Source organism: Saimiri boliviensis, chromosome 6 (genome assembly GCF_048565385.1).
Source record: "Saimiri boliviensis isolate mSaiBol1 chromosome 6, mSaiBol1.pri, whole genome shotgun sequence".
NCBI classification, from domain to species: Eukaryota; Metazoa; Chordata; class Mammalia; order Primates; family Cebidae; genus Saimiri; species Saimiri boliviensis.
This window is the reverse complement of record NC_133454.1, coordinates 69,622,367-69,645,287: the sequence shown is the minus strand read 5'-3', so window position 1 is coordinate 69,645,287 and position 22,921 is coordinate 69,622,367. Positions and strand designations below refer to the sequence as shown.

The window sequence follows — 22,921 nt, the reverse complement described above, 5'->3', positions numbered from 1 at the left end:
CTGCCTTGGCCTCCCAAAGTGATGGGATTACAGGCATGAGCCACCACACCCAGCCCCATTTATAAAAATCCATAAGCCAGTAATGATATTGGTGATACCATTACAGTGCCCTGTAGTAGTGTTCCATTGGCTGTTAATGGAACTGTATAAGACATACTTTTGAACCATGGATGCCCTCACTTAATCATGAACTTGAATCTTTCTTTAGTTTTTTTCACCATGTATTCCCCATGTATTCACTTAAGTAATTCTTCATTGTCTCTGCTAAGGTAGAGTCCGTGCTGAAACACTTGGCATTCGGGTCAGCATTTTTATAATGAGAAAAATAAAGAGGGTGAGGGGTGGGAAGCTTTGCAAATCTGTTATGTCCGCCCCCTGCTTAAAACCTTATGATCGTTTTCCATAGGCTACCTTTCCCCAAACCCCTTCTTCTTCCACACCACCCCCAACCTCCACCACCCCGGGTTGCAACACGACTCTTTCACATGGCAAAGTCTTCATGTGTATGGTCTGTCTTCTGTCTCACTTTTCAACCTCAACTACTGTAATCACTTACCCCAGAACCCCTGCCCCTGGCCCTTTATGCGAGGAAAGCTGAACTTCACTGAAAGGCCCATCTTCTGCTTTTGCTTTTATATTCCCTTTGCCTGAAATTTCCTTCCCCTTTTGTCCATGTGGTAGGCTCCTACTCATTCTCCAGTATCCAACTAGGCCATCTTCTCTGCTTTACCCTCCTGAACAGAGTTATCACTCATCTTCTATTCTTCCTGCTGGCCTGGTTTTAAAAAACAATCGATCAATCAGCTATATCAATATTCTTACATTTCTGTTGCTATTTTGTATGTATGTCTCCCCTACTAAATTAATGAGTTCCTTAAGGGCCAGAGACTGAAGTTCATTCATCCCTTTTCCAGACACAGTAGATAGCACATAACATGGACTCAGGAAAGGTTTGCAACATGAGTGATAGACTGAACCAGTGACCTTCCTGCTTGCACTAAAAACTAAGGGCTTATCTGTGAAAGGAATAGCCTTTCATTCAAAAGGCTAAGGGAGTTCACATTTGTATCAGATGAAATTACAGTCTTTACTTATAAATGTGCTTGGCTTTACTTGTGTGTAGGAAGAGAATGCAGGACTTGAGAAGTGGGGTGAGGTAAGGAGAAATTACACAGTAAGTGAACATTTTCCCCAAAATATATGCCTGTGGTAATAAGTTGTTATATGTTGAGTGCCTTTTTCTCTTCTTCTAGTCAAACAGAGAGCTGACAAATATTTTCAGAGTGTTACAGTGTTTTCTAAACATTATTCTTTCCCTGACAGTTTTATTTAATTATTTTAGATACAGTAGTGGCTCTGGCTCTAACTGAATTACCGCCTTATGTGTAATTCAGCTAGTATATTCATATGGACAGTATAGGACAGATGATTACCAGCTCACAAAGGATGCATGACATGATGCCATTAGAAGAATTGAAAAATGGAAGGAAGTGGATCTGTGAATGTAGATAACTCAGCCCTAGAGTTCTGGCCCATTAGCCTTTGGTTTTAGTTTTATAAAATTATTCATGCTGTTATAACATGAGTTCCCAGCTGTGACGGGATAGGAAGTTGGACCTGCCTTATTCTACCTCCTCCATCACTAGCCACCATTCAGTGTTCTTTCCCAGGGGTTATATAGAAACCAGCCCTTTGGAAAGACTTCTTCCTGCACCTCTGATTTCAACCAATCTCCTGACTGCCCCTCCATTTTTAGGTTTCAAACCCAACAACTGGTCACCATTTCTTTCCAGTAAGAGACCACACTGACTGTGGAGTGATACTTCCTTCCAGGCTACAGAGGCTGTGCACAGAGGGCTTTCATGTCCTTGCTCTACCTTTTGATGTATAGGGTCTACTGGTAATACATTTAAATGTTAAGTCTCGACCTTAAAGTGAACATGGTGTGCAGACTGTATACATGTTAGCCTACTCTGCCTGCTTACGCTTCCCCTTCATGAATATTTATAACTCCTCCTATAACCTGTTGAATGTATATACTTAGCCAACCCACTCAGCATAAATTCCCATTCCCTTTAGCTCTTCCTGGCAGTGCCTATTTCCAGCTTCTGGCCGGAGGATACCCTTCCCAGGTAGCCCAGAATGGCTACCTGCAGGCTGCAACCCTTTATGAGAAATAAAGCTCTACTTTCCAGACTTATGAACCTTGTCATTCTTCAACTGGCATACCAATACAGGTTTTCAAATTAGGGAACACCCAACATCATTCTATGTAGGTCTTTCCTCTTGTGCTTGTCAAGGATGTTCCAGTCATCTGCTTTTTTTTTTTTTTTTAATGGAGTCTTGCACTGTTGCCCGGGCTGGAGTTCAGTGGCATGATCTTGGCTCACTGCAACCTCCAACTCCTGGATTCAAACAATTCTCCTGCCTCAGCCTCCCAAGTACTGGGATTATAGGTGACCACCACCATGCCCAGCTAATTTTTTGTGTTTTTAGTAGAGATGGGGTTTCACTGTGTTGGCCAGGCTGGTCTCAAACTCCTGACCTTGAGATCTGCCTGCCTCAGCCTCCCAAACTGCTGGGATTACAGGCATGAGCCACCGTGCCTAGCCCATCCTGCTTTAAAGTACAAGCTTATTGCTTGTATTCTGGAAGCAGAGTTGGGAAAGAGGTCTGGAGGCCTCAGCATTTATTTAGTATGCGTGTGTTCACTTAATCACCTTGTTTTCAGTAAATGCCTTTGCCCTTAATTGTACCTGACATTTCCCTCTCCAGAGAATAAAGTTCTAGTGTTTCTATCAGGATGGAAGAAGAACTGTTGCCTGGCTCGCATAGTTTGAAGGGAAATCTGGGGCTGTAATTGTATAACAGGTTTTCAACCAGTCTTCCTATTCCCCAACTTCACTGCCACTTCCAGAAGTACTTAGGGCCACCAGTTCTTGAGCCTTTTTGGATTCTCAGATTGTCCCTCAACTTCTCCTACTCTGGCTTAGAAGTCAGCTTTTTCAATTTTGCCAAATTAGTTACCACTTCTCTATATGCATTTTAGCTTGTAAAACATTGTTGCAATTATATCTTTTCCTATTCTTTGTTAAGCCAGTGAATCCATAAATAAGCCGTGTTATTAAATTTACATATGTAAAATAGTGATATAAATATGTCTTATATATCACATATTTATATATAAATATATATTTTTTGATCCCTTGGAGCTGGGTGTGGTATCTCTTGCCTATAATCCCAATGCTTTGGGAGGCCAAGGTGGAAAGATTACTTGGGGCCAGGAGTTTGAGACCAACTTGGGCAACACAGTGAGACCCATCTCTACAAAATATTTTTTAAAAATTAGCTGAGTATGGTGGCACCCACCTGTAGTTCTAGCTACTTGGGAGACTGAGGTGGGAGGATTGCTTGAACTCAAGAGTTTAAGGTTGCAGTGAGCCATGATTATGCCACTATACTGCAGCCTAGGCAACAAGGTGAGACTCTGTCCCCCCCCCAAAAAAAAAAAAAAAAGCCCCTGGAGGGAAATGCCCCTTCTGCTCTTACTGAGTAGCTCCTATCAGATCAACTCTCCCACAGATGAAAAACTATAAACAAAAATATAATGAAAACAAATATATGAAGGCACTAGAGAATGATGGAGAGTCAAAGCTGGAAGCAGGGGATAGCACTTGTTGAGTGTCATTTGTGTAGCTTGTAGCCTGAGGACAGGCCCCAGTCAGAACCATGCAAAGCAGCTAAAATTCTTGTAGACACTCACAGTCTCTCTGGCTTGAAAAACCAGAAAACAGAATAAGGAGAAACAAAGATTCACTGGGGAAACCGAGGATCCCTTCTGTGTTGAAATTTACTTAACATGGCTTTTTTTATGGCTTAGTCTGATAGAGAATAAAATTGTAACAGAAGTTATTGATAAGTCAAAAAAATGTATGTTAAATATATAATTATCCTAGGTAAGTTAAAAGACATAAAAATATGTCCAAGAGAAGGAGATAGCTATCTCTGTATTTGAAAGGCTGTCAGGTCGTAGGCAAAAAAGTTAAATCTTGCTGAGGGACTGACTTAATACAAATAGATAGAAGGGGTAAATTTTTAGCTCACATGAGAAATGACATTGTTTAATAGCTAGAGCTGCCCAACAATGGAAGGAAAGCCTGAGATGAATTAAATGTCTAAGTCACTGAAGGGTTGTGTGTGTGTGTGTGTGTGTGTGTGTGTGTGTGTGTGTGTGTGTATGTGCGCGCACGTGCGTGTGCGCCAAAATGAGGTCACGGTCAAGGATGCTGTAGAAAAGGAGTCTGCTCTGTGGAACCCTAAAACCCAAATGCCTTCTGAGTTATGGTCTACTCCATATAATTCTGTGCCTAACCAGGCCTCTTGGTGCCATCTGGGTGGAAACCTTGCATCAGATTTTGCCACAGGAGCCTGTTCCACAGCAGATATCCTGAGGCAGTCCCTTCCTTGAGTCACCAGTTTCAGCTGAGACCTTAACCCGGGACTTTGAAGTCCTGTTGAGTGCAGTGAGACAGGCGTCATCCAAATGAAGCCTTTGCTGTTACACTTCACCCAAACTGAGGCCTTCAGACATGTTGAGGCAGAGCTTGTCAGCCCCTTGCAAACTTCATGGTAACCATGGCACTCTTTCCTTCTCCTTCCCTTAACTGAAGCGAGCAACCCCTCTGTTAGAGACTTGTTTTCTGGCACTCCGCAAGAGCAAGAAGGTGATGGAGGTGGAGAGTGGAGCAGGAAGTTTCTCCATGTCTCCAGAACATCGCGGTTTCTTCCTTGTGTAAAACTGTCGTCCTTTGAGCCTGTTTAACTGCTCGACCCTCTGTCACACCTCGTCACTGTCATCAGCCATGCTTATTACTTCTCAGGGCACCCGGAATTCAGAACCTTGCTTAAAATTTTCCTCTCCAGGCTGCTGCTCCTCCAGTAACCTGCATTCCCCTGTCTCGTCCCTGTCTCCACCATGCCACACTACGTGCTGTTTCTCTTGTTCTCTTGTGCTTCTGGGCATTGGCACGTGCAATTTCCTTGCTCTGGAATACGGTGCCTCCCTGCCCTTTCACCCACTAAAATTCAGCTCGTATGGTACAATCCAGACAGGTTATCACTTCTTTTCTGAACTTGATAGTCTCACACTTAGGTGTTCCTTCTCTGCGTTCCTATGTAACCCTCTAATGTGATCCTTACTCATTTTTAATGTACTCACGTTTCTGATTTTTAAATGTCTTTCTGTTATGTTACGGAACTGCCTCTTCCTTGTCTTTGTAACCTCAGCCCATGCCCTGCTACACAGAAGCGTTCAGTATCTGTTGAGTGATGAATATATGCTTCTAGGTGCTTATCTTCTTCACGCCTATACAAGACTGAGAGTGGAACAAAAAGAAATCATGCTGTTACCATAGCTAGTTTTAGTTGAAATTCTGCTTGAAATGTGTATATTCATTCTGTTAAACATGTCTGTATGGATGGACTTAGGTTCCAGATGTAGGTCTGCCCCTTACTGCCTGTAGTTTTATGCCCTCTACCTGATAATCCTGCCACTATCCTTCCATTTTTGTTGTTCTATCCATTTTCTAATCCCATTACTTTAATCTACTTTCATACACAGAATTTTAGCATTTCTTGTCTTCAAAATGCTGTGGATCTTATTGTTTGTCTTAGATGGGAATTTTTTGTTTGTTTGTTTGGCGATTCTTGTCTCTTCTAGACATGTCTGAATCAGTTGAGATCCAAAATAGCAATGTATAGTCTTAACTGAAAGAAGTTAGAAAGGGAAATTAATAATAAATTAAGTAGAAAAATAAGGTATAGCATTAACGATTTAGTGTAAGAAACAGTGTCCTTAGGAATAGCTATTGAGGGAAAAGGAAGATACCATTTGGAAGACACTTAGAACTCACAGACTGTGGTGGGAGTTTTCCATAAATTAATTAATCCACACAATGATTCTATGAAGCAGATATTGTTATATGTATTAAGTATACAAGGAGCCAGAGGCTCAGGGGTATCAGAGACTTGCCCAAGGTCATACAGAGAGTCACTTGCAAAGCGAGACGCCAACCAAAGACCCTCTTGTTTTGTTGTTCCTTTGCCTATGCCATTTTACATATTTTTAATAGGCTTTTTATTAGAGTTTTTCAGTGAAGAATTTTTGGAGTTAGCTAGGAAGTTAATGTGTAAGTGGCAGTTTGAAGCTAGAAGACCACATCATGGTTTAATAAGCGTGGCACAGTCCTTGGAAAAGCTAATTGATTTGATGGGGGTAGGTTTTTGTATCATAATCTGCTCAAAGAGGAATAGCACAAAGAGTAATATTTAAATACCAAATGGAGCCCTTATTTACCAAATCTCTTGGTGGAAATTTTAATGTATCTAAAACAAATTCGTGCTGATTTTTTTTGTACCCCCAATACAGTTGTCCAAAATTGTTCACACCTGCGGAGCCGATTCATACATTGTATAAAATTCATTTTCATAGCACCTAATGTAAAAAAAATGTATTCCTGTTTTGTCGTTTAAAATTAAATAAAATGGTTCCTCTGCCAGTCCACTACCCCCAGACACGCATCCACACACATTCATCACACATGCTTACCTGCCTCTGAGCTTTGCTGAGAGTCTTTCCACGTCTCCACTCGCTGGCCTCCTTTCCCAGGTATTACTGCTTTCAGCTCATCTTCTTTCAGATAATGGCTTAGATCCCAACACCTCAAGAAAGCTTTTCCAACATGGATGTATTCATCAATCAAATAAGGAAATGTGGATTTCACCCCTGCAATTTGCAGTGCAATTCCCCCAAAAAAGTGTATTAACTACCGCACACCTGGCCTGATAGTAGGTGCTGGGCATTTAACAGTAAGTAAAATAAATTCTCTCTCATTAAAGCATTTTCAGTCATTTCGTAGGTCTTGTGTAGGGATCATAGGAGCAAATTATTTTCTTGTTCTATGCGGAGTTTTTTCATCTGTAGTAAGAGGAAAATAATAGTGCCTGCTATTTGTTAGGGTTCTTATGACAATTGAATCAGTTCATATTTGTAAAGGACTTAAAACAGGGCCTAATCAGTAGAAAATGCCACAGAAGTGTTTTAGTTATGAAAACAAGACTAAGCTTTGGAGTAAGTTTTCTAGTTCTAAAAAGATCCTATTAGTATGTTTACTAGGATTATAGTGAATGTATAGGTTAGTTTGTAGAGAAATGTCATCTTTATAATAACAGGTCTTCCTATTCAAGAACAGAGTATCAGTTTCCACTTACTAATACCTCCTTTTACATCCCTTAATGGAATATTAAAATTTTCTTCATATAGATCTTGCTATTTTGTTATGTTTATTTCCAGGTATTTTATCTTTGTTTCTGTTTAAAGTAGCACCACATAATATTCTAATTCATTGTTATTGAAGTTATCTTATTTGTGATGAGTTTTCACTTGGTTTGCTTGAATTTTCTGAATGTATGATCATATCTATTAAAAATCATCATTTGCTTATTATTTTCCAATTTTATAGCTGGACTTTTTCTCTTACCTAATTAGTATAAACTGATTATGGTAGTAGTGAACACCTCTGTCTTATGCTGTGATTTTTGACTTGTGACCATTATACTTGAAATGGATTATTGTGTAAATGTTATGCATTCCCAGTTTGACAATCAAAATCACAGTGTGTTTTTTAATTGTCCAGTCTACTTTCCATAAGCTTAAACATCCAAATTTGGCTCTTACTCTAACAAAAATCTTCCAGAATATTTTGGAGAACTATAATCTATGGAGAACAAAAACTTATACTTCCAAAAGGAGATAAAGTCAGAGATGATTCTTCAGTATTGCTAACCCTTTCCCCTGAGCACTTAAATTAGCCACTGGGGAGTGTCTCCTAATATGTTTAATGTCCAAACTATCTGCTAACTGAGAACTTCTGTACTATTGTTAAGGACTAACCCCACTGTGCCTGACACATAGTAGATACACAAAAATGTTTATTGGAAGTGTTGAATGAAATTCCAAGGAGCCGCGGTGGCTCGGGCCAGTTGTCCTGGTGCTTGAGGAGGCGAGGCTATGCGTTCAAGGCTAAGCACAACATAAGAACCTCTCATTCATTTAAAAAAAAAAAAGAAGAAATTTCAGAAACTCTCTCTACCAGCTTCCCTCATCTAAATGTTTTCTGTTCATCAGTGAACTGCTTAGGTCATGTTCTCCCCATGAATTCTCCCCTAATGTCTTCAGGTAAAAGGTAGATGTAATCTTTTCCACCTGAATTAGTATTCTGTACTCTATGACAAATTAGCACAAATTTAGCAGCTTAAGCAACATCCTTTAAAAAAAAAAAAAAAAAACTTTCAGGGGTACATGTGCAGGTTCGTTATAAATTATTGTCACAGGAGTTTGATGTACAGATTATTTCATGACCCAGGTACTAAGCCTAGTACCCAATAGTTGTTTTTTCTGTTCCTCTCCCTCCTTCCACCTTCCGTCATCTAGCAGGACCCATTAGCTGTTATTCCCACCTTTGTGTCCATGTGTTGTCATCATTTAGGTCCCACTTATAAGTGAGAACATGTGGTATTCGGTTTTCTCTACCTGCACTAGTTTACTGAGGATAATGGCCTCCAGCTCCATTCATGTTTTTGCAGAGAACATGATCTCATTCTTTTTTATGACTGCATAGTATTCCATGGTGTATATGTGCCCCATTTTCTTTATACAGTCTTCCACTGATGGGCACTTAGGTTGATTCCATGTTATTGCAGTTGTGAACAGTGCTGCAATAAACATACACGTGCGTGTGTCTTTATGATAAAACGATTTATATTCCTTTGGATATATACTTAGTAATGGGATTTCTGGGTTGAATGGTACTTTTGTTTTTAGCTCTTTGAGAAATCACCGCATTGATTAAACTAATTTACACTCCTGCCAACAGTGTATAAGCTTTCCTTTTTCTCCTCAACCTTGCCAATGTCTATTACTTTTTGACGTTTTAATAATAGCCATTCTGACTGGTATGAGATGGTATCTCACTGTGGTTTTGATTTGCGTTTCTCTGATGATCAGTGATACTGAGTTGTTTTCATATACTCGTTGGTCGTATGTATGTCTCCTTTTGAAAAGTGTGTGTTCATGTCCTTGGCCCTCTTTTAATGGGGTCGTTTGTTTTTCTCTTGTAAGTTTGTTTAAGTTCCTTATAGATGCTGGATGTTCGACCTTCATCAGATGCATACTTTGCAAATATTTTCTCCCTTTCTGTAGGTTGGCTGTATACTCTGTTGATAGTTTATTTTGCTGTGCAAAAGCTCCTTTAATTTGATCTTGTTTGTCAATTTTTGCTTTTGTCGCAGTTGCCTTTGGTGTCTTCGTCATGAAATCTTTGCCAGTTCCTATGTCTAGAACGGTATTGCCTAGGTTTGTCTTCCAGGATTTTTATAGTTTTGGGTTTTACGTTTAAGTCTTTAATCCATCTTGAGTTGATTTTTGTTTATGGCTTAAGGAAGGGGGTTTAATTTCAGTCTTGTGCATATAGCTAGTCAGTTATCCAAGCACCATTTATTGGATAGGGAATCCTTTCTCCATTGCTTGTTTTTGTCAGCTTTGTCAAGGATCAGATGGTTGTAGGTGTACAGCCTTTTTTATGGGCTCTCTATTCTATTCCATTGGTCTATGTGTCTGTTTTTGTACCAGTACCATGATGTTTGGGTTATTGTAGCCCTGTAGTATACTTGTGAAGTTGAGCAGCGTGGTATATCCTGCTTTGTTTTTTTTTCACTTAGGATTGTCTTGGCTATTCAGGCTCTTTTTGGTTCCATATGAATTTTAAAATAGTTTTTTCTAGTTCTGTGAAAAATGTCGTTGGTAGTTTGATAGGAATAGCATTGAATGTATAAATTGCTTTGGGCAATGTGGCTGTTTTAATGATATTGATTCTTCCAATTCATGAGCATGAAATATTTCCCCATTTGCATTATCTTTATTTCTTTGAGCAGAGTGTTGTAATTGTCCTAGTAGAGGTCTTTGACCTCCTGGTTAGCTATATTCCTAGGTATTTTATTCTTTTTGTGACCCTTGTGAATGGGAGTGTGTTTCTGATTTAGCTTTTGGCTTGGCTGTTGTTGGGAATGCTAGTGATTTTTGTACATCGATTTTGTATCCTGAAACTTTGCTGAAGTTGTTTGTCAGCTTAAGGAGGTTTGGGGTCAAGACTATGGGGTTTAGTCGATATAAAATAATGTCGTCTGCAAACAGGGATAGTTTGACTTCCTCTCTTCCTATTAGGATGCCCTTTATTTCTTTCTCTTGCCTCATTGCTCTGGCCGGGACTTCCAATACTGTGTTGAATAGGAGTGGTGAGAGAGGGCACCCTTACCTCCTGCTGGTTTTCATGGGAAATGCCTTTACCTTTTGCCCATTCAATATGATGTTGACTGTAGGCTTGTCATAGATGGCTGTTATTATTTTGAACTATGTTCCTTCAATACCTAGTTTGTTGAGAGTTTTCATCATAAAGGGATGTTGAATTTTATCAAAAGCCTTTTCTGCAACATTCATTTTTATCTCACAGATCTTCAGGTCAGAAGTCTGGGTGGGCTCAGCTGGTTTCTCTGCTCAGGGTCTCACAAGGCCAAAATCAACGTGTTGGCCAGGCTGAGCTCTTATCTGGAGTTTCTTGGCAATAATCCACTTCCACACTCATCTAAATTGTTGGCAGAATTCAGTTCTTTGCAGCTGTAGGTCTGAAGTTCCCATTTACTTGCTGGCTTCAGCCAGGGGCCATTCTTTGCTCCTAGAAGCTGTCCACATTTCTTCTTAGATGACCCTTTTATCTTCAGACCAATAATGTTCCATCAAGCCCTTCGCATACTTTGAATCTCTCTCTGTCTCTCCTGCTGCCAGCCAGAGAAAACTCTGCTTGTAAAGTTTGTTTGATTAGACCATCCCACCAAAATAATCGCCCGTTGCTGTAAACATAACTATCAGGGAATTAACACCAGGGGGGCCATCTTAAAATTCTGCCTCCTATTCTCACTCATCAGACTCTCATAGAAGGTTATGCTTTCCTTATAGGTTCACTTGGTTATCACTGTATGAGGAGGTGACTTCCTTCAGGGTAGTATCCATGGCTGAGTAATTTTGTGATACGCAGTCACACCTTTCACATAGTAAATATTCATTACATATTGAAGGAATTCATTACTTTTTGTTAAATGAATTGTGAGAGAAAACAATTATTTAAAGTATTTTAAAACAAATTGTGAGGAGGTGTAGCAATGTGCACTCAAAAGGCATTGCTGTTTGGTTTTTTTGAAGCTACATTTATTTATGATCAACCAGAGAGACTAAACAGTGGACTCATGGGTTTGGACTCTATTGCAGTTCAAGTGAGATCAGAAGAATTCCACAAAGAAAAAAACTTAAAAGGCATGAAATAGCTGTTATAGTAAAATTAATATTTTAGGGGGAAAGATCATTAATAAGAGAAAACAGCATTCTGGAAGACTATGTTCCATTTAAGTCACCTCATTACCAGATACTTTAAGGAAAACTGGAGGACGTTCTGAGACACAAAGAATGATTAAGAGGCTGTAGGGATTAATTTACAAACAAAGATTTTGAAAGGCTAAATATGTATAGCTTAGCTGAATAGTAACTAAATAGAGATGTAACTATTGTCAAATTTCTGAAATCAAGAGAAGTAATGTGTTTCTCTGATTTTTTTAAAAAAGACTTGAGGGTCTCTTCTATAATTATTGGATTAAATGAGGAAAAAGGAAACAAAATCTTTTCTAACCAACTTATATGCAGTATTTAGACTGCTGCAGTGTAAACTACCAGAGTTGAATTCAAATCCCAACTCCTTTGCCACCTGCGGAATTTCAGGCAACTCCTTTGACCTTTTAAACTTTGTCATATGTAGAGTGGGAATTATACCACCTACCTTTTAGGGTCATTGTAAGATTAAATAAAATGACATAAGTAAACAGTCAAGTCCCATGCCTAGCACAGATTGCAGGTTGAGAAAAAGAATAGCTGCTATTGATACTGCCATTGTCATCATCATTCTTAAGTGGCTAGAACCCAGGTATATGAGGCTACAGTAAGCTGTGGTTGTGCCACTGCACATCTTAATTGAAGTAGTTTTAATGTGGCAGATTTTTTTTTTTTTTTGAGACAGAGTTTCGCTCTTGTTACCCAGGCTGGAGTGCAATGGCGCGATCTCGGCTCACCGCAACCTCTGCCTCCCGGGTTCAGGCAATTCTCCTGCCTCAGCCTCCTGAGTAGCCGGGATTACAGGCACGCGCCACCATGCCCAGCTAATCTTTTGTATTTTTTAGTAGAGACGGGGTTTCACCATGTTGACCGGGATGGTCTTGATCTCTTGACCTCATGATCCACCCGCCTTGGCCTCCCAAAGTGCTGGGATTACAGGCGTGAGCCACCGCGCCCGGCCAATGTAGCAGATTTTATAATGGATTTAACTCAAATGTAATCTGTGCCTTGTGAATACAACCAAGTAACATCTGATATAAAGAAAAAAGAGCCTGTAAGGGTAGAACTTGGCAGACTTAGATTCTTGTCCGTGGACTCAACCTGTTCAACCTTAGGCCATTTAACCTCTCGCTTTCCTTAGAGATGCCATTCGGCTGTAGTATTAATTCCATGATTCTGAAAGCAGGTGAAAGTGTGACTGGAAGGAGGAATGAAAGAAGCTTTTTCAATTACTAGGCTTTAAACCTTTTAATTTTGACTTCTAGAATTCAGACCTCAGAATGGTAGACCTGAATGGTGTCCAGTGTTTACATGATAGCATGTCTATTTTGGAAAAGACTGGCATGTGTTTATAGATGAGATTGGAAATGCACCTAGGCTGTTCTTGCAACCAGAGGCCCATAATCGAGTTTGTATACTTTTCCTTCAAGGTATGTATTGCAGTGACTCACTGTAAGAAACAATATTATTGCTCATATTAAATATTCTATAACTAGCTTTTCCACATCTTTGAAAGAGTTGCATTTTCTTCTAGGAAGGCAAATTTTATTTTTGACCTAGTGGTATTCTTTTTTTCAAGCTCATAATCTAGTTCTTGCCATGACAGTGAAACCTTAGTAGTATTTAAAACTGGATTGAAATATTGGTAATTAGCTCCACAGAGATGTTTGCCTACATGAGGCAAATCTCTAAAGTTAAATCTTTGATGCATATGTGCGTTTTTCATTTCATATTTTCAGTTCTTTCAGACCATTTCTCTTTGTAGTCAAATTCATTGTAATCCCATCACGAAAGTGTTGATCTTTTAGTAACCTTTTTTGAAGCATTGTATTAATCCACATTCCCTCACGATAACAGACGGTTTGTATCAAACATATCATGCAGCTTAGCTCAAGCCACATATGGAACTCATAAGCCAGGCAGTAAGTGGCTTTGTGTGGATGAATGTAGTTTGGAAGGGTGGGGACATGTATGTGTGTTTTCTAAACTGCGTTTCTCCTCTGCCAAAACCCAAATGACACAATGATTCCTGAATCCCCAGAGGCTTTCCTGGCCTGGAAAAAAAAATTGTGTTTAAAAAATAAAAACAAAATTGAGCACTTTGGTATTAAACCTCTCAGCTCAATCGGAGGATGCCTACTGGATGCCAGAGCTCAGCATTTATTTCTCAGCAGTACAATCATACTGCATTTTAAACATGATCGCCAGAGTGGCAGGTGGTCTTCCCTTGTCAATGGACCAACAATTATCAAGCTGCATGAACTAGCTAATTCCAACTGCAAGAGCTCTCTAACGTCATAGTTTAACTGTCTTATTTGATGAAATGTAAAGTGGATGTATAGTGATTTGAGAAGAAACCAGCATATGGCTTTGGGAAAATGCTCTATTTTCATACAAAAAGCGGGTACAGGAGAAGAAAACAGAGAGAACGCAGATAGTTAATGGAATTGACATGACTGTAGTTGTCTGTTGTGGTCTGAACATACTTGTTGCTTGGGTTTTCTTTCTTTTTGCTTGTTCCAGTAACTATAAAGCCAGACCTTCCTGGGTTTTTTTAGTATGGGGATTATCTTTTGCTGCCAGACAATACAGTTTGTTAATTTTTCCAGGGAAACCACTGAACATTGTTTCTCCCCACTTCCCATCTAACTCATTAAATAAGTGTAATTTCCACCTTGGTTACCTACTAGCCATAGAGTTGAACAAAATCTTAATTGCCCCATGAATTCCTAAATCAAAGTAAAGCTGAAATTCAAACTAATTGAAACCAAAATTCCACTTAAGACTGCTTAGACTCTTTGGGCTGTGGTGGTGCAGTGGGAAGTTGTTACAAAAGGTGTTTATTTCAGAGGCTAATTTGAGGCAGTTAGATAGACCCAAAGCAATATTTTATTTACCTGGTTTTCTTGGCATCTGCCTTCCCCAATCAAAAATGAGAGCAGAAGAAGCTGTAATGTTTAGGGAAGTGTGGTATTGATAATAGTTGGTCAGGGCAGGTGTTGATGGAACCTGAAGTAAGACTTCCTAGAGGCAAGAGTACTTCAGTCTTTTAGCCTGTCCATAGCTGCCTCTCCAGTTGTTTTCCTCATTCATTCTCTTGCTTAAAACCCTGGAGCAGCTTCTTACTGCTAACCAGCAAGATAAAGTTGAACTCTACAGCTTAGCACTCTTAGCCCTCAGCAGTTTTAATGACTACCCACTAAAAGTCAGGCCTCAGGAACTTCAGGAACTTCTATTCTCTATAAAAATCCTAATTGAACTCTTGCAACTACCTTATGAGATAAACATTGTTGGTCCTGTTTTATAGACAAGGCACAGATTGGTTATGTAACTTGCTCAAGGTTATACATATTATATGGTGAAAATAAGCTGTGAGTCCAGGCTTCTCATTCCAAAGACAGAGAGGTGATTCACATTGCCGCATCTAGTGGACACTCAGTAAATATTTGTTGAATGAATGAATAGGACGTATAGGGACTTAGTAAATATAGTCTTTCTCCCCTTTCCCTATCCTTGTCCTTACCTCGTTCTTTCCTCCTTGACCTGGTTTCTTCTTTTCCTTTCTATTTTTACTAATACCTTTACCAGGGAGTTAACTTGTTGAAGATTATTGATTTTTTAAAAGTTTGAAAATCATTTGACAGCCCAAGCAAGGAAGGAGTTTGCATGATCATACAGCAGAGCTGGGTCTTTCACCAGATCTCCTGACCACTCACATCATGTATCAATCTTTCCATTTCACTATAGAATTATTTTAAAGATATTGGCATGTGTGTGTTTATTGCTGCTTCTCTGGAGTACATGCAGTCAGAAGCTTAATAAAAATTAGCATTTAAAAAAGTGAACAGTATACTGAAGATTTTCCCTTTGATTTGAAGTAACTCTTTCCTTCTTCCTTTTCTGCCTCCCATTAGTAGTTAAGTGGTAAGCCATTATTGAGCACCACCTTTATGCCTAGCCTAGTGGTAGATGCTATGATGGTGATAATATGGAGTATATATATGTATTAATAATGATAACAGGTATTTTATATTGAGCACTTATGATGTACCAGATATTATTTTGGACACTCTATATACTTTATCTTATTTAAACTTTACAACAGCTCTGCAAGGCAGGCAACATTCCCATTTTACGAGTAAGGAAATGGAGTCTCACAGAAGTGACTTATTCAAAGTTGAACAACTAGTGAGTGACAGTACTGGTATTCAAACCCAGCTCTTCTGCATTTAAGCTTATTCTACTGTGTCATGATGCCTCTCATTTCTTCCTATACCATTTTAATTTAATTTGTTAATTAACAAATGTCAAGTACCTATCCTGTTAAGGCTTTCCAAAAAGAACACATGAAAAGTGGTATAGGGAGGAGTTTAGGGTAAAGGGTAAAATGCCCCCAGATCTAGAGTAACCAGAGAGCTTCCAATGGAAGATCGAACTTCTGTTGGTTCTTTGAAAATAGATAAAACATGAGGTACAGGACGTCTAGAGAGAGACAGAGACAGGAAAGAGAGCTTTCTGCCAGAGTAATGAGTACAGGAGAGTTGTTAGCCAATATTGAAAAGCTGTTTTTTTATACGTAAAATCCCATATATATGTGTGTGTCCGTGATTTATTTATCTATTTATTTAGAGACAGAGTCTCTGTTGCCCAGGCTGGAATACAGTGGCACAATCTCGGCTCACTACAATCCCCACCTCCCAGGTTCAAGTGATTTTCATGCCTCAGCCTCCCGAGTTGCTGGTATTACAGGCATGTGCCACAACGCCTGGCCAATTTTTGTATTTGTAGTAGAGATGGGGGTTCACCATGTTGGCCAGGCTGGTCTTGAACTCCTGGCCTCAAGCAGTCCGCCTGCCTGAATATGTGTGTTTAAGTCATTTCTCTTCTGAAATGCTACTAATAAGGTTAAATAATTTTAAAATTATAAATTCACATGGATGAACAGACAAGACCAGAAAATTTTTTAAATTGCAGGTAAATTAATGAGTGATAAACTGATTTGGCAGAAGCTTTTAAGAAGCGATGTAATCCAAACCACAGACTCCAAAAGGCTATAGTGGTACCAAGTACCGCGTGAAGTTCAGGGACAATATATAGAGCTAAACATAGGAGGGCAGGCTGACAGTCTGTAGAAAGAAAGAGAAGTAACTCTCCCACTTCACTTTCCCACTCTAGCCAATAACTACATTCCCACATGCCCTAGGGGGAAAATGAAGGTTTACTTGCTGAAAAAGATTGAACCCGAAAAGCTCTGAACCTAAATTGCTTGATACACTGGGAACAAGAAGGAAGGTGCCTTACCAAAAGGCAATGAAGTGAAAGTATAGCATCCTAACACAGAGTTCCCCAACTACCTTTTCCAACTTTACTTCCCAAATTAGATCCTGATTATGCCTCAAGACAGAAGATTAGAGGATTCTTTCTGGAAAAAAAAAAAAAAAAAACAAGCAGCAATGAGAGATACTGGGGCTGACATGTTCCCTGTGGAAAGGCTGGATTTCCATCCACTCATTCTACAGTGAGCCCTTCCCCCACAGCCAGTCATTGAGCACTGCCAATGTACAGACTTCCTTCACAGCTTTTTAGAGTCTCACAGTCTCACTTGTAAAGAAATCTAACAGCCAAAGATTACTAGAGATTAAAGGAAACCCTCTAATATTTAAAAAAAAAAAAAAAAAAAAAAGTCTAAAATAAAATGAAAAAAAAAAAAAAAATCCAGAGGGCAAAATGGTAAAATGAAGAAGGAGGAGGAGACAAATAATAATAATAGAAGAAAATGATCAGGATTAGGCAATAAGAGTATTCATATTGAAAGGACACACTAAGTGCCCAGCCTAGGGAATGAAAACAGACTGAAAATGATGAATGAAAGACCCAAATGAAGGCTTATCACTATGCAATTTCAGAATACTAAGGTTAAAGAAGAAAGTCCTGAAAGCTTCCAGAGAGAAGAATCAGCCTGCCTTCAAAGGATCAGGAACCAGAATGTTACCAAGTTTCTCAGTTGCCATGTGCAAAGCTAAATGACAGTAAAGAAATACTTTGGAAATACCTAAGAAAAATTATTTCAAGCCTTGAATTCTGTACCTAGGCAAACTATCATTCAAGTGTAAGAGTGGAATAATTATATTTTCAAATATTCAAGGTGTCATAAAGTTACCTTCCATGCTATCCTTTCCCAGAAAGATATTATAGGATACATTCTACCAAGATGAGGCAGTAGATCAAGAAAGAAGACAATTTGGGAACCAACAGCTTCAGCACAGGAGAAAAGTAAATAAAATTTCCATCATGATGGAGAAAGAAACAAGAAGATAATGCAGCAGGCCTAGCTAGCAGCCAGTTCAGGTTGAAGCAGAGAGAGGAAGCTTCAGGAAATATATTTCTAAGAGCAAAATGGACTTGATCAATTACATGATGTGTTTAGTTAGATTGAGAAGAGTTTTAAAGTTTTTTATTTCATTTTATTTTAAGACAGGGTCTCACTCTTACTACCCAGGCTGGAGTGCAGTGGCACAATCTCAGCTCACTGCGGCCTCAACCTCCCAGGCTCAAGCGATCCTCCCACCTCAGCCTCCTGAGTAGCTGGGACCACAGGCATGTACCACCATGCTCGGCTAATTTTTTGTATTTTTGGTAGAGACAGTGTTTCATCATGTTGCCTAGACTCCAAACTCTCAAACTCCACCTGCCTCAACTTCCCAAAGCACTGGGATTACAGGCATGAGCCACTGTGCCCCGCCAGTTTTAAGGTTTTTGTCAGAGTTTGGGGAGTATGTAGCAACACATATATAGAAAAGCTCCACTGGTGGAAAAAAGGGCAGTTACCACTTCCAGTAAAACAAACAAAAAAGCCCAATAAAGGAACAGCACATCATATGGCTCAGCAGAGAACAGTATTTATGTAGATATAATGAGGTAAACACTAAATATTAATGTAATTTAAAACATGATGTTGACTGTATTGAGAAGATGAGGGAGGAAACCACGGGTTGGAGGGTAGAGTCAAGAGCCACCTCGCCCGGCCAAGTTTTCGTATTCTTTAATGAAAAGCCAGTAGATAGTGTATGGAAAAGGGAATAAAATGTGCGTGTGAGAGCAAAGTGGTGTAAGAGTGCCAAATCCTCATCCTTGATGGTGGGAGCATAGTGGATGATGTCTGTGACTGGCGGGGAAGGGAAAATAAGAAATCTTAATATAAGCATAGTATTTAGAAATATTGAAGGTAAAGAAGAAACAGCTAAAAAGTATTCTCAGACTTTGGGGTAGATACTAGAGCAGAGAGCTGCTGGTTTTTTTTTTTTTGTTTTTTTGTTTTTTCCTTTCATTATAAATCCTTTATAATGGTTTAGACTTGTTAAACAGTACTTATACTTTATTAATAGTAATATATGTGTTATGTATGCATTTATTTTTGAGTTATCTATGTGGAAAATTAAAAGGGTAATATGGTAGAATTTGGAACTGTTGTTAATAGGTTCTAGCCTTGGCTTTGTCACTTACTGTCCCTATGACTTTGGGCAGGACACGCTTGTCTTCCCGAGCCTTAGTTTCTTCATTTATAAGAGGAGGAAGGTTGGAAAGATGATTTTCAGGGTTTCTTTAAGCTATAAAACCCAAAGATTCTGTAATTTAAAAAAATAATAATGCTGGGCTGGGCGCGGTGGCTCACGCCCGTAATCCCAGCACTTTGGGAGGCTGAGGCGGGTGGATCATGAAGTCAAGAGATCGAGACCATCCTGGTCAACATGGTGAAACCCCGTCTCTACTAAAAATACAAAACTTCAGCTGGGCATGGTGGTGCGTGCCTGTAATCCCAGCTACTCGGGAGGCTGAGGCAGGAGAATTGCCTGAACCCAGGAGACGGAGGTTGCGGTGAGCCAAGATCGCGCCATTGCACTCCAGCCTGGGTAACAAGAGCGAAACTTTGTCTCAAAAAAAAAAAAAAAAAAAAAAAAAAAAAAAATTAGAAAAATAGTGCTATGCAGCAAATGGAGAGTTAAGACCCACATTTTTCTTTCTTTGGCTAAAATCCAACTTGGAGAGAAATTTTCACTGTGGTCTCTGAGTTCAACACCCATCTTCCATTGTGGAACGTGGGGCAGACAATTGTCTGTGTATGCAGTCAGAGACGTATATCTTAGTGTTATTTCAGTATGCTTTTTTTTTTCTTGATGTTTAATATTTTTCAGTATGAATCACAGGTAAAATTTCCATGCCATGTGTAAACAATTTCACTTCTTATTGAAACAATGAATTCAGGAATGTCGTGTTGGGATATCAGCCATTTTGCTTTTATCAATGTTTGGGAAAATACATTTATATTAATATAAGAAATGATGTCATTTAATATGGGGTAGATCTTATAATTCAAGGTCAGCAAATCTCAGGAGGTGATTTAAGTCACTAAGCTAAGTTTGAAAAAGGAAAAGAATATTTTCCTTCTGCTTTCTCAAGTATTGTTACCAATTTTCTTCTCAGACTTTGGAGTAGATGGTAGAGTAGCATGGTTTGTGGAAAGGAGGCCCTGGCTGATCAGATCTTTGCCATTGAACCATGTGGCCTGGGATCATTTACTTCCCCTTTCTGAGCTTCAGTTTTCTCATCTGTAAAAGAAAATAATTGGCTGAAATAATATTCAGGATACCTTTTAGTTTTAACATTGTATGTTTCTACCTCCTTACTTTATATGTGTATCCATTGAAACCATTCAGGAGACCCCGTTAGGTTTGGAGGTTTTTCTTAAAAAGCCCAGAATCAGTGAGAGTGAACTCTTTCTCTCAGTGTCACTCAAGCAGAGAAAAATCAGTGGAATACTAGAGTCAAACAAAAGAAAATTGTCTCGAGTAGGTCTTTGTTTATGCCCCCTGTTGTCTAACTCTGAAGGCCTGCTTTCCATTCACATAATTTGTGGTTTTATTTTTTAAGAGAGGGATATTTTTAAGTTTGACTTATCCACTCTTAAATTTAAGTGCTGAAAGGGTTAAACCTTAAGACTGACACCCCTTCACATTTGTACACCAGCATACATTTTATAAAGTCTGTAAACTCTCTTGATGTGTAATATGTCATTTGAAAAACACATTCGTGCAGAGCTGTGTTGTGTACTTACTGTGTGTTTGATGTGTGGATGAGCATGTGCATGAATATGCACATCCGCAGTCTCCGTTATGGTCAGTTAGGGAAGCAAATGGTGATACTCAGAGACACAGTGAAAGGAAGTGAAGACAGATAAAAACCATTAGCAAGTTATCCAAAGTACTCAGAAAAACACTTAATTCTAGAAAATTGACCTCTAGCAGAAATATGTCAAACAAAGGACAGATCTAGCCCACAGCCAGAAGTTTCCCTCTACCACCTCTGCAGCTATGTGCTGTGGTCTGAACAAAGAGGAACATTAGAGACTCAAGAGAAATACAGAACACAGCCTCTGTCAAAAGTGACTTGCAGTTTATTTGTTTAATGAGCGTTGACTAAGTACTAGCACTATGCCAGACACTGTTGGGAGTCAGAGATGAATACAGGATGGTCCTTACCCTTGTTTATACATAGGAAAGGGCTGGTGAAAGAAAGGAGGCTGGCAGTATCTAAAAAGAAACACTGATTTTCTGGTATATGTCCTTGGAGTTGGTGTTAGTTAGCAAACCCTACTAGGGATCTGGGAGTAGAAAAGAAGACTAGATACAGGGGTCTTTGAAATATCCTGATTCCACAGTTGGTCACTGTTAGTCTTCTCTAAGTTTAGGGGGCAAGAGAACAGTTAAGTAGATGATGAGGCTGCAATAAATACCATCGTAATTTAAGTGAGTGTGCATATTCATACACATACCATATGTCAAATACCCAGTAAATGGATAGTACTGTGAGGCTGATAATTGTATCATACATTTACATTTCCTCTTGTTTAGTTGTTCATTTTTCCAAAGCTTACAATCTGCAAAAGATCTTTGATTCTGTTTTTCACCTTCACAGCTAAGATATCAGCATGGACTAGGGACTCCAGACTTGCGACAAACCCTTCCCAACCTGAAAAACTTCATGGAACATGGACTCATGGTCAGGTGGTGAGTACCTCTCTCTCTGATAACCAGGAACTGTCGTGTGGATAATGATCCTGAAAATCTCTTCTGACTTCCACAGTGCTCCACACCTGCCTCAGAGTTTTCTTCTGGAATGAGATATCTGAGGAAAACGAAAGGCACCATCACACTTGGGTAGATCTAAGCTCCCGTCTGGCTAAGGAGGATGAAGCCCCCTTGAAAGGAGGAGGGGTCGAGGGGGTGTTACTTGAACTTTGAGAAGTTGGCTGAACAAGGAGCCCTTGAGGGCATTGCTGGAGAGAGAAACCAAAGACAGCCTATATGATTCATGATAAGGGAGACCCAGAGCCCCTCGGCGCTTTCCAAAGAACAAGCGAAGGGCCGGTTTATAGAATGAGCATCAGGATCCATGGCTGTGAGCATGAAGGGAAGAAAGCAAATAAGGAATCGATTGGGGGGTCAGGACTTAGGTTGAGACCAGGAGGTACATTCTGAAATGTTCCTTGTATTTGGTGTCGGTACCTGTTTAACCATGAGGGCAAGCTGCTGCTGAGGGTGCTCCATCAGGACAGACATGGACCTTCTAAAAAGAGAAGGAGAAAAAAGAAGGCATTAAATACAATGTGTGATACAAAGAAGACATTAGATTCATTCACTTGCCTTAAATGGAAAGCTGTTGGCTGTATCCATTTAGTAATTCTCCAAGTTTCAATCCTTGGGTAGTGGGCCGTAACTTACAAAATCACATGCCTTTAGAGTTAGACAGCTGGGGGCAGCACTGGCTTCTGATTCCAGGTATTTTTCTCATCATCTGCTGTGTGGATCTGAAATTCTACCTCTCTGAAATTTGATTTCCTCTGCTGTGGCTTCAGAAAAGTAAAAAATCTGTGGTTGGTCTTCACTTTGATGTTTTGTATTTTTGTCCCATGTGATTTTCAAAATGGCAAGTTCCAGATGTCTGGTCTTAGATAGGACTCCAGTTAAGCAAATACACAACTGTTTGAAGAATTCCATTCAAAGCAACAAAATAATTATTAGAGCTTGGTGTGGATATGGACCGGGCTGCCTTCAGGAATATGAGAGAGGAATTAAGTTTTAGTGTAAAGTCATAAGAATAATAAAAGTGAGCTAGCAGGCATTCATTTAGTGTTGTCTCTGTGTAAAGCTCATTTAGGCGCTCTGGAGAGAAACAAGAAGGCTCAAGCTCTGTCCCGAAGAGATTTGTGGTCCAGTTGGAAACAAGGCATAGAATTCATGGAGAGGTTTTCTAACACAATGGCAAATGACCTAAAATGATGAGAAAAGTGGCAACCCACAGCGCTAATTAATCACACTGAGTGAATCTCGCTCAGTACAGATAAATGGTACAGCAGACTGCCGCTGTACCATT

The 22,921-nt window shown here is 39.5% G+C and overlaps 1 protein-coding gene across 3 annotated transcripts in view; it reads left to right on the top strand.

The window, feature by feature from the left end:
- Nucleotides 1–22,921, top strand: part of UVRAG (UV radiation resistance associated) — a 302,584-nt gene that overhangs the window by 250,795 nt on the left and 28,868 nt on the right. For all 3 annotated transcript variants that reach the window (XM_074400911.1, XM_010334331.3, XM_003923486.4), the window contains exon 14: nucleotides 21,464–21,555. In XM_074400911.1, coding sequence (XP_074257012.1) covers nucleotides 21,464–21,555 — 92 coding nt within the window. The remainder of the gene's footprint in view (nucleotides 1–21,463; nucleotides 21,556–22,921) is intronic.